Genomic DNA, 14,081 nt, shown 5'->3' on the forward strand with positions numbered 1-14,081 from the left:
TTTNTGAGACAATTTTTGACCTTTGACGTGATGAATTTTGCTTTCTAGCGGAAGCTTGTTGCAAGACAAAGTTGAGGAAAAAAGAAGACGCAATAGCTTTTACGTGTATGTTTAAATGTATATTATACCTTTATTCATTCTACAAGCAATTGAAATTAGTAAATACTTTAACTAGGTCAAAATTTTTACGATGATAACTTATTGGTTTGCATTCAACTCATGGGAAAAAAGCAAAAAATTGTATATTTCGTTTAATATATTTGTTATTTTGTGATTTTAGTCATATTTATTATCAAATTTCAAGATTAGTTGTGTAGCTTTCGCTTTTTACAATTTTAGTTATTTTTTATTTATTTGAGGTCTTAAACGTAAGTGATACTTTAGCTCTGCAGTTTGTGATGGTGTCATATTAACGTCACGTCGAAAAATATACTAAAATTTCAATAATCAAAAAAAAAAAGAAAGATAGTGAACAAACATATATGATTTTAAAAAAAAAATAATTTTCCTTAGGAAAAAAATAAACTGTTTGCGGTTGATGGATTCTCCAATAATTCAATCATATTCCAACTTATAATAATTTTAGGCACAACTTTATGAGATGTACCATCAAAAAGAAACACAAAACGAATGGACCAAAACGAAACCCCGACAATATAGCAATTTTTTTGTGGATAAACGAAGCCGTGCTGTGCCTTAAAGTAATAGAATTTGTTAATGCATGCCTTTCTATATATATAAATATAATATATAGTGGGTTGATTATCTTAATCTTATCTCTTTCTTGTGGGAAAAAATTATGATATATATTTTAATCTCTCGACTATTCGTTGCATGGCGTTGTGGACTACCGCAGTTTGTTGGTTATCTATGGTTGTATGCTTGTATTCGAGGAGCAACAGCCAAAATGGTCGATTGTGGGTCCAAAAACAGGCTAAGCATTGTCGATTATTTCATAGGGTTGGTTCTGTCTGCCTGTCTTTTACAATTATTATTACACTGTCCTATATGGAACCAACCCATTAAATCTTTATACCATGTTCCAAGCTCTGTTGTATCTTTGCTTGATTCTAGTCCAGATGCTTTCATCTCCCCCGATAATGTTAATTAGCGTCAGCGCCTCACTTAAGAATTTTGCTTTTAAAATATCAAATAATAACCTGTAGATCAATGTTCAAGTACTAATCGGAGTTTGGATATGCTTTGGAAATCTTATATAATTACCCTGATAAATTAGCAACAGATTCTCAATATATATTATGTTTATTTGCCCTCTAGACTCTTCCTTTCTTTTTCTTTTTTTATTCTTATTCTTGCATCATATACAGTTCCTCAATAGTTTGAAGTTTTGGTTTATTTTGTCAAAGTGAAATAAGAATTTTTCTTGGGACAGAACGAGCCATTGACATGGTTCTAACCATTTGCATGTTTCTTTGGAAAATTCATATATGTCACGTATGAAATGATGAACTAGACAAATCAGGCTGATGATTACGTGATAAATTCTTGATTTCGATTTTATTTCCATGCAACATCTTTGTTTTATTCCATATTTTGATTCAACAATTTATTAGACGTGATGTGGTAAAAAATTATCAGATTTGGGTGGACACAAAATTGAGTAGATAGATGATCCTTTGGTACTTCTTTCTAACTAGTAAATGTTGGGATAGTGATCACCTGGATCACAAACAAGTTAAAAACATCGAATTGTTCTGTCAAACTTTTTCTGACGTTCAAGTTAGCAATCACCTCAAAAAATTTGGTAAAAATAAAAAAACTATAGAGCTTTTATAGTAAAATAAAAATTTAAAAATTGAGAGTGTACTTTAAAAACAAAGATGATTATGCATGCATTTAAAAAAAAATGAGATTATTATTGTATTTATTGATTTTCAAAATGGATCATGGGCTTGAAGGTGTTGACTCATATTTGGGCTTAATGACATTTATTTATTAATTATATTCCTTAATTGTATTAATTATAAATTTCACAATTAACTTTAACCAAATTGAATTAGTTATTCTAAAATGAGTTATTACCTATCAAGACGAATTCTGACGGTTCACCTTCTCCTTTCCTTCACTGGAAATTGTGTAGATCGAGATGTGAATCACATATCCTTAAGATGTCTATCCTAATTAATCGTCAAATTCAATTGAAAAAATAATAATAATTCCCGTACAGCGAAAAATTAAGTTTTTTAAAAAAAAAAAGACAACTTGAAAGAGTAATTACTTTTATGAGGAAATTATAGAGATCTTTGTTACAAATAAATTTCTTCGATATCTTCTTAATCGCTATTTACTGTTTGATTTACAGCTACTCCATCAAGAATTATATAAATCTTGAATACCAAGATTTTCTTAAGAAGAAGAAGAGGGCAAAATTAGAAATTGTGTAATTGAATATTTAAAATGGAATGGGGAAAAAAAAAAACCATTGGCAAGTATGCCAGTAGGGTTATGAAACATGAATATTAGTCTATACATATTATAAAAGTGTGAACCAAGGTCAAAGTTTTTCTATTGTGTATTGTCAACTTTGTCCATAGTTAGTACATACAAGAGAAATTTAGTAAGGATATTTTTGTAAAATCAGTTATTATGGTCAGGACAAAATTGTCAAACTACATTTATGTTACATAATGATCAAGTTGCCAAGAAAGTTGACACTCTAAAATTATTTGATTTTTATTTTCTTGTAGATGAATTGAACAAACTTTTTTCATAAAAAATATTAATTTGAAAAGATTGAAATACCAAAATATATTGGTTTTATTTTCTTATAGATGAAGTGAAAATGATTTTTTCACAAAAAACTTAATTTGTAGTTTTTTTCACAAAAAAGTTAATTTGCAGAAGATTAAATACAAAAATTATTTGATTTTATTTGCTTGTAAATAAAGTGAAAATATTTTTTTCACAAAAAACTTAATTTTATAAGGATATGATGTTAAATATCTTTTTTTTTACCTTAATTAATATTTATTATTTTAAAATGAATAATTAAACTAATGAAGCCAAATAATTAAACTAATTTTCTTTTTGGTTTACCAAGGTCGGTGTCATGAAGAAGGTTGGACATTTAATTACATTTACAAAATGATACAAGAATTATCAGATATAAATATAGATAATCCTAATAAATATTTCGTGGGTATTTATTCTATCTATATTTCTTTATAAAAAGGAAAGTCGACTAATAATTTTCAAAGCCTTGGTTTATTACTAAAATTTAACGATATAAGATTGCATAAATATATTTGTATTAATTTTATCTATTTTTTCCTCTTTTTAAATACTAGAAACTATAACAATTACTTTATGAGATATTCTTGCAATTAACGAAGGAGTATTTTTATAAGAGATATATATTGACAAAGTAGTTACAGCTTTTTATAAACTTAAAAATATATCTTTGAATCTAAATTTTTAAAATTATGATAAATAAATTTTTATAAAAATTATTCATTAGCATTACTCACTACTTCTCCAAAGACAATGTCAAAATTATTTGGTTTTTATTTACTTGCAGATGAAGTGAACAAATGTTTTTCACAAAAATATTTGTTAATTTGAATGTGATTTATTTTATTTTGTAGATTTATAATCTTTTGAATGATTTTATATATGCAAGAAGTTTATCTTTAATTTGGTGAGGATGTTTTTGTAAAATCAATTATTCTAATGATGTCAAAATTGTCAATCTACGTATGTTAGGTAAGGATCAAGTTGCCAAGAAAACTGGAACTCCAAAATTCTTTGGTTTTTATTTTCTTGTAGATGAATTGAACATATTTTTTCCACAAAATATTAATTTGAGAATATTGAAATACAAAAATTCATTGGTTTTATTTATTTATAGATGAAATGAAAATAATTTTTTCCCAAAACAATTAGTTTGTAAAATATTGAATTACCAAAATTCTTTTGTTTTATTTGGTTATAAATATAATGAATTTTTTCCACGAAAAACACATAATTTGTGTAAGGACATGATGTTAAATATCCTTTATTTTACATTAATTGAGATTATTTAATTTAAAATGACGAATTAAAATAATGAAGCCAAATAAATAAATCATGTGGTTTGGTGTTATGAAGAAGGTTCGACAGGTAATTACATTTCACAAAAATGATATAAAGCATTATCGAATATAGAAGAAAGATGACCTTATAAATATTTCGTGAGTATTTATTCTATCAATATTTCTTTATAAAAAAAATCCAACTAATATTTTTCAAAGCCTTATTTTATTTTTAAAATTTAATAATATATGATTGAATACATACAGTTTTACTAATTTTAAATATTTTTCGTCTTTGTAAAGGTCAGAAACTATAACAATTACTTATTTGATGATCTTGCAATTGACAAAAATGTATTTTTATAAAAGATGGATGTAAGAAAATCAATTATAGCTTTATGTAATCTGAAATGACATATGTTTGAAGGTAAATTTTTAAAATTATTATGAATAAATCTTTACAAAAATTACATTAGCATTACTCAATATTTCTTCTTATGATTGAAAATAAGAAAGGACGAAATTATTTGGTTTTTATTTGCTTATAGATGAAGTGAACATATATTTTTCACAAAATATTAAATTGAATATGATTTGTTTTATTTTGTAAATCTATAATCTTTTGAATGAGTTTATATATGTAAGAAGTTTCTCAAGAAAAAAATTAATATATAAAAATTTAATACTCCAATAATATAGTATGAAATATAAAAAAATATGTTGATCGTAATTTTGAATTTTTTGTATTTAAATAATAAATTGCATAAATCTGTTATATCACTAAGAGTTGAACACATTTTGATAAATTAATATCATATTAATTAAATCATATTTTTCAGTTGTCTAGAAGATGAAATAACCAAAATTCATTGGTTTTATTTGCTTGTAGATTAAGTTAAAATATTTTTTACAAAAAAGAAACATAATTTTTAGAAGACTGAAATAACAAAATTCTTTGATTTTATTTGCTTGTAGATTAAACGAAAAATTTTTTTTACAAAAAAACTTAATTTGTGTGAGACATGTAGAGACATCAAATAGAGAAGAATATACATTTCTTCTCAAAATAAACAAAAAGATTTAAATAATTTATAATTGAACACATTAAAATATAAGAAAAAATTTCAACAACGAAAATATTGAATGCAAAAAGATATCAGTAGATTCCGAACAACAAGAAATTAAAAAGAAAAAATACGATCATCAACTGTCTCAATTGTAACAATATTGAAATATAAGTAATAGAAGACGATAACAACACAAGAATGAATATTGATGATAATTAAATTGTTGCACGGAAAGATTTTCAGCATCAAAATTATTATAAAAAAGAAGTCGTCCAACAAAAGAATCAAAAAATACAGATATGAAAATGCAAATGATTGATGTCGACAGCATCATAAGATTTGCTAATGAAGATGATGAGAATATTGTTTTTTTTTCACAAAGAAGAAAAAGCTGATGAAAAAAAAATCGTGAAAGCGATAAAAATTGAAAATATAAAGGAAGAAAACATTTGACGCAATAATTTAATTTAAGATTTAGAATATATTATCTAGCTATATTGTATTTTTATTTTTCATAAATAAGTTGCACGTGGTAAAATAAATGGTCAACGCTATGTATTATAATTTTTTCTTCTCTCAAATTTAATTTTAATTATTATTATGATATCAATTCTATATTATATTTTCTCCAATGTCTAATTTATAAAAAATTATAAGATTTATTACTAATATGTTTTTCAACAATTATTAATTTATTTATATTGCGCTTGGATGAATTGATTTCAAACTCATGGATTAGAATTATAATTTTATTATTAACAATGAAACAATAGAATATTGAATCTACAAAAGACTTATTTACATATTATTATTTATATAAAGTAGAATGAATTTCAAATTACATCATTATTGGATGGAATTAAAATATATCATAATTAACATAAAATACTACTATATACACATGAAATGAGTGGATTTGAAGTTTACGATGTTACTTCACTAAATAACAAAAATACATTTGAATGTATTGAAATCCTTCCATTCAAGAATAACCTTAGATTTATAACACATAAAATTTTTAAACAAATATCTTTTGCACTCATTTTATAATAATTGTTGTACAAATTATATTACATTGAATTTTCTACGGAAATGTTAAAAGACAACCAATATATCGTACTACGATATTTACAACAATTATATAATGAGATTTTGTTATTGTCTAATGAGATTTTATATTTAATTTATCATGAGATTTTGAAAAAAAAAATTTGTGGTTGATTTTTTTGTGTTGTAAGAATTATTGTACAAATTTAGTTGTACATGTAGCATTACTCATTTTCTATTAACTAAAATAACATGAAAATCATTAATATATAATTTTCTGTAAATTAATCTCTTCCGATCTCATTTCTTTAACAACAATTATTGATAACGGAAATGTATTTTTACGTGCGTCGCACGTGTCTTTACCTAGTTTAATAAAAATATATATAGATAAAAGAAATAAATAAGTTAGGGTAAAATTGTTAGCCAAGACAATAAGCATAAAAAAAAAAAGAGTTCAAAATAAATTTTTGGAGCATGAATAACACTATACTTAATTCTTTGTTAATAATTTTTATTACTCCAATTTTGTTTTATATAATCTTTCCCGAAATGGAGCCAATTGCCTCATCCAAATTAAAAAATAAAAATCATTAGGAATTTTGTTCCTCAAATACGTTTGATTTATCCTCATATATAGTCATAGATCCCCAAGAGGGATAAAATGTTGATCCAAGTAACATTGCAATCTATTATATTTATATACATTCTTTTTTTAATAATTTTTTAATGAGACAGCCTTGTATGTTACAAGCCAAAGAAGTGTCTAAAGGGGGACATCAACAGGGAAATCCTGGGGATGTCTCTTAATGGTTTCTCTGAGTGATTTCTCTTGTTCATTGAGAATCGACGGCGTTTCATGGTACACGTCGCTAAATAATTCTGTAAGGGATGGTTTCTCCATTTTTTCTGCCACTTGAATCGCGCTCAATACCTGCCATTTACATTGATAACAAGTTAAGGAGGCCAAGTATAGATGCAGAAACAAGAACGAGGAAAGGTGCAATTCCGTTGGTTACAAGACCTGCTTCCTAACGCGTCCACGGAGCTCGTCTTCTTCTCGGTCAGTCCACCATCCGTTTCTCTGAACCCATTTTCTGAACCTTCTCAGAGGGCTTCGAGCTGTTCTCCAGTGATCAATTTCCTGGGGTGGTCGATATTTGGTGGAGTCATCAGACGTCGAGTGGTGGCCTACTCGATATGTAAGGGCCTAAACATCAAAACAATAGAACCATTAGTCAGTTTTATTTTATATCGGAATTTATCTGAATAAATGGTAAAAACATGATTCGTTTGCAATGTTTTAAGCTAGGGTCATCCAAATAGAAGGGATAGGGAGGCCAGCAAAGCCAGCTCAATAAATTTGGATGAAGAAACTACTTGTTTTAGAAAACTCTACTGTATAGCATTATTCTCTTATTCACAGGAAACAATAGACTTAAAGGCGATCGCCCCAAAATACTTTTCATTAAACGGATTGCCCAATCCCCTTTTTTCGTTGTAAATGGGGCTGATAACTCCCAGTCTCCTACCGAAACAGCATCTAGAAACACAATAGAGCTCAAGTTGCACCTCAACAAGTATTGGCCTTTGCTCCCGTATCACCATTTCACGAGCTGCACGAATCGCACTATAAACAGCTAGAGCATCATTTCCATCTACACGAATACTACGTATTCCATATGCTTGGCCCTTAATCACTACGCCATCGCCTACCATTATAACATAATAAAAAAATTTAATTATTGTCCAAGAAAACGTTTATGAGTTCTGTTTTATGTGTGTGCGCACGCAGAGAGAGAGAGAGAAAGAGAAAGAGAGAATTTACTTCGAAATTGTTCGGTTATAGGAGTGCTGATGGCCCATCCATTGTTACGGCATATGAACATAACCGGAGCTTCCATAACCGCAGCAAAATTTAAACCAGCATGGAAATCTCCCTGCCAAACATTTGAAAGTCTCCTAATATTTTCACATCCCATATTTGCGTTTGGAAATTGTCATAAAGTTTTTGAACTTCAATGATTTTTACCTCGCTAGTGGCACCATCTCCAGTAAACGCAACAGCACATGCTTTTTTTTTATCCATCTTTAGTGAGTAAGCTACACCAGCAGCCTGAGGAAGTTGCGTTCTATCACCAAAAGAAACCATGGAGATTTTTTAGATGAATGAGTTTTTGGTTATATTTTAATCTTTTATTCACAATCTTCAAATTCTAAAGGCGGGACAACTCACGCGATAGGAGATGAAACTGTGATGTAATTAAGTTTCTTGGAACCATAATGAATCGGCATTTGCCTTCCTTTCCCACAATCATCTTTGGTTCCAAAGCATTGGTTGGCAAATTCTTGCACAGTAAAACCTCTCCACAAGAGGATTCCAGGCTCCCGATACTTCATTAAGTTACAGATAAATGTAGTAGATTAAAATATCAAGATTAAATTTTCTCAGAGTATAACGTGAACGGGATCCCTGATTTTTTTGTAAAAAAAATCTCACATAGTTATGGTGTGCTATATCGCTTTGTCTCTGATTTAGGCTTAAATAATTTACCTGAGGTAATACAACATCGTCTGGCATAAGTGCAGCAGCCGTTGCAATGTTAATAGCTTCTTCACCCGTTGAGGTCAAGTAGAACGATAACCTCCCCTGCCTTTGTGCTTCATAGAAAATAGTATCCAATACTTGAAGGGTTACCATGTTTTCATACATCTTCACTGCAGTTTCTTTGTTAACCTAATGCATTGTTATAATGTGCATAAATTTACTTGCAAAATTTAACAAAAACCCAAGTAAAAACAGACAATGAACTTTATCTAGCAGGCAACCATTCGTAAAGTACTGAATGCTAAAATTGCCCTCCTTGACATGATACTTTTTTCAGGAATTTTCTTCTTTTCACTTGAGAGTTCCATATTATATATAAAGGTGATCGAAACGAACTATAAACGAACACAACGCTTAGATACATGAAACAACATGAGATCGAGCTCCCAACTAAATGGCATAAAACTTGCGGCGAAATGACTATATACCTGCTCATACATGCTGTTTGCAACTAGATAGCCATCGTCATCTAGAACTCGATAACAAGGTATTCTCTTTTCCGGGTACTCTGAAATGAACTTCATTTGGGTTGTAAATGCCACCCTTCCACCAGGGAAATCTAGTCCCTGCTAATATAATTGACAACAATCAAGAAATTGCAGACATTCTTCCATTTGATGCAAAATAATCATTCAATCCCGCTACTGCCGGAATTTTGTACTGACCAAGTTGAAAGAAAGTGTAGAAATATAAAAGTTGAGGTGGAAGAACACCTCCAGCCACCCTCATTTCTACCACCACCTATTCAATCCACAGAAAATTAAATTTCAAAGTTATAACTTTGGGCACTTAATTTTCCTTCTTGTCCATTAAATTATATCATGCATTCCATTTTTCATCCAATGGGTACTCACCTCATCAAATTCTAGCATATTTTATACTACAAGATTGAAAAAAAAAAACCCATGTGCATGAAATGAGCAAGAAAGCCATCAATACCACTGAATTCTTTTCTTAATCTACGACAAAATTACTGATCATAAACACCCAAAAAACATCGGGCCCCAGTAAAACTCACCTGAAAATTGTTAAGATCACAATCTTCTTCTTCATGATTACACAAACGTGCATGTTGTTTAGCTTTGGTTGATTCAAACCGAGAAACGCACGAATGGGATGCATGGGTTTTGGCCAATAATGGTGAGTTGTAATGATTTGAAATTAAGGCGTGATAAAACCCAGATTCTATGCGGGATTTCAGTATATTTCTCAGCAAATTCATCTTTTCAGGGGGTCGAATTTGCCACTTTCATATAATATTATCAGTGCTGTAAGAAAATAAAAAAATTGGATTGCAGGAGGAATTTAACTTGCGACGCTTGCATTGGAGTTTATGAGGTGGCGACAATCATTGAAATAAATTTCTGAATAAAATCTATCCAAAATCGTAACACAATTATATATTGAGATGTTACAAATTTTTAATATTTGTAAAGCAATTTTTCCGAGTTACTATATTAAAAAACAATTTTTATATTTATAGTTTATTTATATTTCATATATATTGATTACAAAAGTTTATCTGAATCAAAAAATATTTAATGTGATTTTCCCTGTTGGAACTATATGCATTTTTAATCTCTAATAAAATAATGATAATAATAATAATAGAGAAGGAGTGTTTTGCGAAATTAAATTAAAGGTATGTAAAGAGAGAAACAAACAATTAAATTTGTACAGAAAATATGCGAGAAATTTGACGTTTATTGTTGACTAATGACTCCTATAAAATGCTTATCCATAAGAGAAACTTACTCTAAGATCTTACATTGGGCCGGGCCGGGCCGGGCCATTGGGTTCCCTTACCCAATTTTGCATAAAAGATTCACTGTCACCAAACAAATTAATTACAACAGATTCCAGCAGGTTTGGGCCGTTCGGATGTGTTTTGTGAGGATAAATAATAACAAAAATGTCATTTACTCTTTAAAGAATTTAAGCATTTTTCTTAATTTATATAATTATAAATGTTTCTTTCTTTATACCTTCAAATCAGCGTATTGCCGTATAATGTACTATCTGAACATCCTAACCTTGACTATGTTCCAACTGTTATTTTTTCTCATGATAATGAAACTCGTGGTCGCTGTTTTTCGATGTGATAAACCTCAATCTAACATATGTTCCATAATAAATCCACTTTTTCAAAAAAGAAAAAGTAAAACTGAGTGGAATTAAAAAAAAAAGTAATATAATTACTACATGCTAAACGACACAAAAATATGTTTATGTAGGGTTCACCAAAAAGTTAAAACAATAATTAGAGAATGAAGAGTTTTAAAAAAATATAATTTTTGTAAATATAGATAAATTTTGTTGTGTGGACTCAAATTAACAACTTGATTAATGAAAAAAAATCTTTTTGCACAAAATTTCCCGTAATTAATGTCTACAAACTTAAAGAGAAGGGATTGAATAGGCTTTCTAAGTTAGGTGCATGCATTTTGTTTGAACAAGTGTTGCCTGAATTTAATTCTAAAATCTCCCACCAAACTATATTTAATTTCCTACTGTAATTCGGTTGGTTGCGTACATGTTCATTGACTCGCATTAGCCCACCTCTTAATTCAAATTCATAAATATAGTTTATCTGTTATTATTATTATTAAAAATAAAGTTGTTATAATATATTGGTATGATCATTTTCTTATTATAAAAACAAAAACATTTTTAACTAATTAATTATATATTTTTAACAAACCAACCATTATTAGTATTTATTATGAATATTGGAGTTCGGTGTGTCGTGATAGCTCTACTACATGTTAAAATTGGAACTTGGACCTAACTCAACCCCAAAAGCTAGCTCAAGAGGAGAGGATTGCCCAAGCCAATATAAGCAACTCTCAGGTTATTTATTCAATCGATGTGGGACAATTAACACACCCCTCTCACGTCCAGGAATGAACATCTGGAGCGTGGAGTTTACAAATGACCCAACTATGGGCAGAACAAGTGGCCTAACTATAGGCAGTCCAACACATAACGATGGAACATGTGCTCTGATACCATGTTAAAATTGGAACTTGGACCTAACTCAACCCCAAAAGCTAGCTCAAGAGGAGAGGATTGCCCAAGCCAATATAAGCAACTCTCAGGTTATTTATCCAATCGATGTGGGACAATTAACACTATACAGTGCAAAAAAATGTGAGCGATGACTTTTTCAAAAAGTACAAGCATTCTCGTGTACTGTTCATTCGAATTTATGACAAACTACTCCATGGGGCAGACACATGAAACAATGCAGGGACCTCAAATTTCACTAAATATCATTATTAAGTAAATTATTACTTACCAGAGAAAATGAGACCTGTAGTAACTGAGTTTTTTTTTTTTTGATAATTATAAAAATTTTAAGTTAACTACTTTGGTTCCCGACTAATTTTGTTTTCACTAGTAATTATATATTAATATTTTAATATATATATATAGTACCTTCTCTTCTTAAGGGCAACTCGATCTGGTTCCATCCCTGGCTATAATTGCATAATCACGAGTGTTCATGGCAAGTAACATACCGACAATTCGCACCATCGGAACAAGATTTATAATAAATTAAAATTGTGTACCTAAGTTTCCAAAATATAATTTATTTTTCCCTGAACTATGCTCCCCATTTAAATTTCACGTACGAAAAAAATAATAAAGTAAAAAAGTAGAGAAAAGTTATGGAAAGAGAACCTGGTTTTCTTGATCTTCATTATTCGTGTCAGGCACAGCCTCCACTTGTCCTCCGGCTCTGACTGACTCATACCGACGGAAAGCCAGATTACCTGGAGATTTATCACAGAATACCTGCGATTTTCTCTGATGTTCGCCCGCCGTGGAGTGGTAACAAGAATCGGCATGGAAACAAGAAGGTGAAAACCTGCTTTCCATGAGTTTCTCTAAAGAGCAGATTTTCGCCTTCAACAAATGTGTAATGTTTCTTGATCTTGAAAACAAAGCAGCCATGGAAATTATCTAGCCCGAATTTTTTTTTTTTTTTTTTCAATACAGAGAAATCAAAGATTATGCAAAAAGGTTAAGCCACTTAACTAATGTGTGTGTTTATGTAGTGTCTCATGTCTATGCTGAGTGATCCATCATAAATAAGGAAGATACCAGCTTGACAATAAATACGAGTTTTGACAAAATTAAGGCATGCGTTTTTATAAAACAAAGCTTCATTTTTAGTTGATCTACATATATATTATTAAAATGAACTACTATTTTTGTCAAAATACAATATTAATATATCTCAATTTGGAATTTCTAATGGGAATTTCGAAGCTTTAAAAAAAATTAGCAAAAAAAAAAAAATTAGCAAGAAAAAATATATATTTTACTAGCAATTTCCTATTCAGCAAAAATAAAATAATATATCGTGGAAGGGAGAAGAGGTCCAGCCTCGTACGTATCGATCGTCCATATATACTCCATAGTGTTGAATTGAATGAATGTGGGGTTTTGGCACCGCATCAAGCTGGGGAAGGTACAACATGTTAATGCATTATATATACCAGGTACCTACAACAAACGTCGAGGCAATGGGCTGCCTGCTTCCCTATTATCTATAATTTTAAAAAACTTATTAATCAAAATATAAACTTTTTTTAACAAAATTTTTATAATAATAAAATATTGATACCGTACCGAAATTTTCGGTATATTGATTTTTTCGGTAATTTCGGTATTTTTTCGGTACGATATTTCGGTATTTCGATATTTCGGTATATTTTCCCAGCCCTAATCAGATCTCTATCCCAACTTTTTGCCAAGCAACGCTTCCTTTCTATATCTTTCATCTTTATCACAAAATTAGCACGAAAAAGTAAATATTTTATTATTATAAAAATTTTGTTAAAAAAAGTTGTAAATAAATATTTTTTTTTCGGTATTTCGGTATATACCGAAATACCGAAAATAATTTTTTTTTTATTTTTTTTTAAATTTAAGTTCGGTATACCGAAAAAATGTCGGTATACCGAAAATATTTTCGGTATACCGACATTTTTTCGGTGTCGGTATGGTATCCGGTATGAATTTTTTCATATCGAAAATTCGGTATACCGAACACATTCGGTATACCGAATTTTCGGTATCGGTATCGGTATGAATTTTTCCATACCGATATTTACGGTACGGTATACGGTACCGTGGTTCGGTACGGTATACCGTACCGTACCCACCCCTAGATCTGATTAATTTCAAGCTTGAACATTCATCGTGTATAAATAATAAATTACGTGTCACTCTCATCCGAATCATGACATTAACTAATGAATGGGATTATCTTCAGCCATACGCGCGCCACTTTTTTCCTTTCCGGTCCTAAATCTTTCT

The 14,081-nt window shown here is 29.6% G+C and overlaps 1 protein-coding gene across 2 annotated transcripts; it reads right to left on the minus strand.

Annotated features, from left to right (window-relative positions):
- Nucleotides 1-6,823: 6,823 nt before the first annotated feature.
- On the minus strand, nt 6,824-12,840 carry LOC140983267 (2-oxoisovalerate dehydrogenase subunit alpha 2, mitochondrial-like). 2 transcript variants are annotated; one of them, XM_073450233.1, is made up of 9 exons: nt 12,438-12,840; nt 9,182-9,319; nt 8,700-8,882; nt 8,382-8,539; nt 8,178-8,277; nt 7,974-8,085; nt 7,718-7,857; nt 7,170-7,355; nt 6,824-7,079 (listed from the first exon to the last, which is right to left on the minus strand). In XM_073450233.1, the coding sequence occupies exons 1-9, from the start codon at nt 12,708-12,710 to the stop codon at nt 6,912-6,914; spliced, it is 1,458 nt and encodes a 485-aa protein (XP_073306334.1). In that variant the 5' UTR covers nt 12,711-12,840; the 3' UTR covers nt 6,824-6,911. The 2 variants fall into 2 exon arrangements, with proteins under 2 accessions (XP_073306334.1, XP_073306335.1); XM_073450234.1 differs by lacking the exon at nt 12,438-12,840 and adding an exon at nt 9,772-10,095.
- Between the last annotated feature and the right edge of the window lie 1,241 nt (nt 12,841-14,081).

The sequence above is a fragment of the Primulina huaijiensis genome, chromosome 8 (assembly GCF_012295235.1).
Source record: "Primulina huaijiensis isolate GDHJ02 chromosome 8, ASM1229523v2, whole genome shotgun sequence".
Taxonomy (NCBI): domain Eukaryota; kingdom Viridiplantae; phylum Streptophyta; class Magnoliopsida; order Lamiales; family Gesneriaceae; genus Primulina; species Primulina huaijiensis.

Bases quoted from the DNA above. Each gene is read 5' to 3' on its own strand.
- LOC140983267 (XM_073450233.1), bottom strand. From the start codon at position 12,710: ATGGCTGCTTTGTTTTCAAGATCAAGAAACATTACACATTTGTTGAAG. The intron at 8,883-9,181 runs GTATATAGTCAT...ACAATGCATTAG, and splicing joins CAAACAGCATGTATGAGCAG to GTTAACAAAGAAACTGCAGT. The intron at 8,278-8,381 runs GTGAGTTGTCCC...TTTTGGTGATAG, and splicing joins ACAGTTTCATCTCCTATCGC to AACGCAACTTCCTCAGGCTG.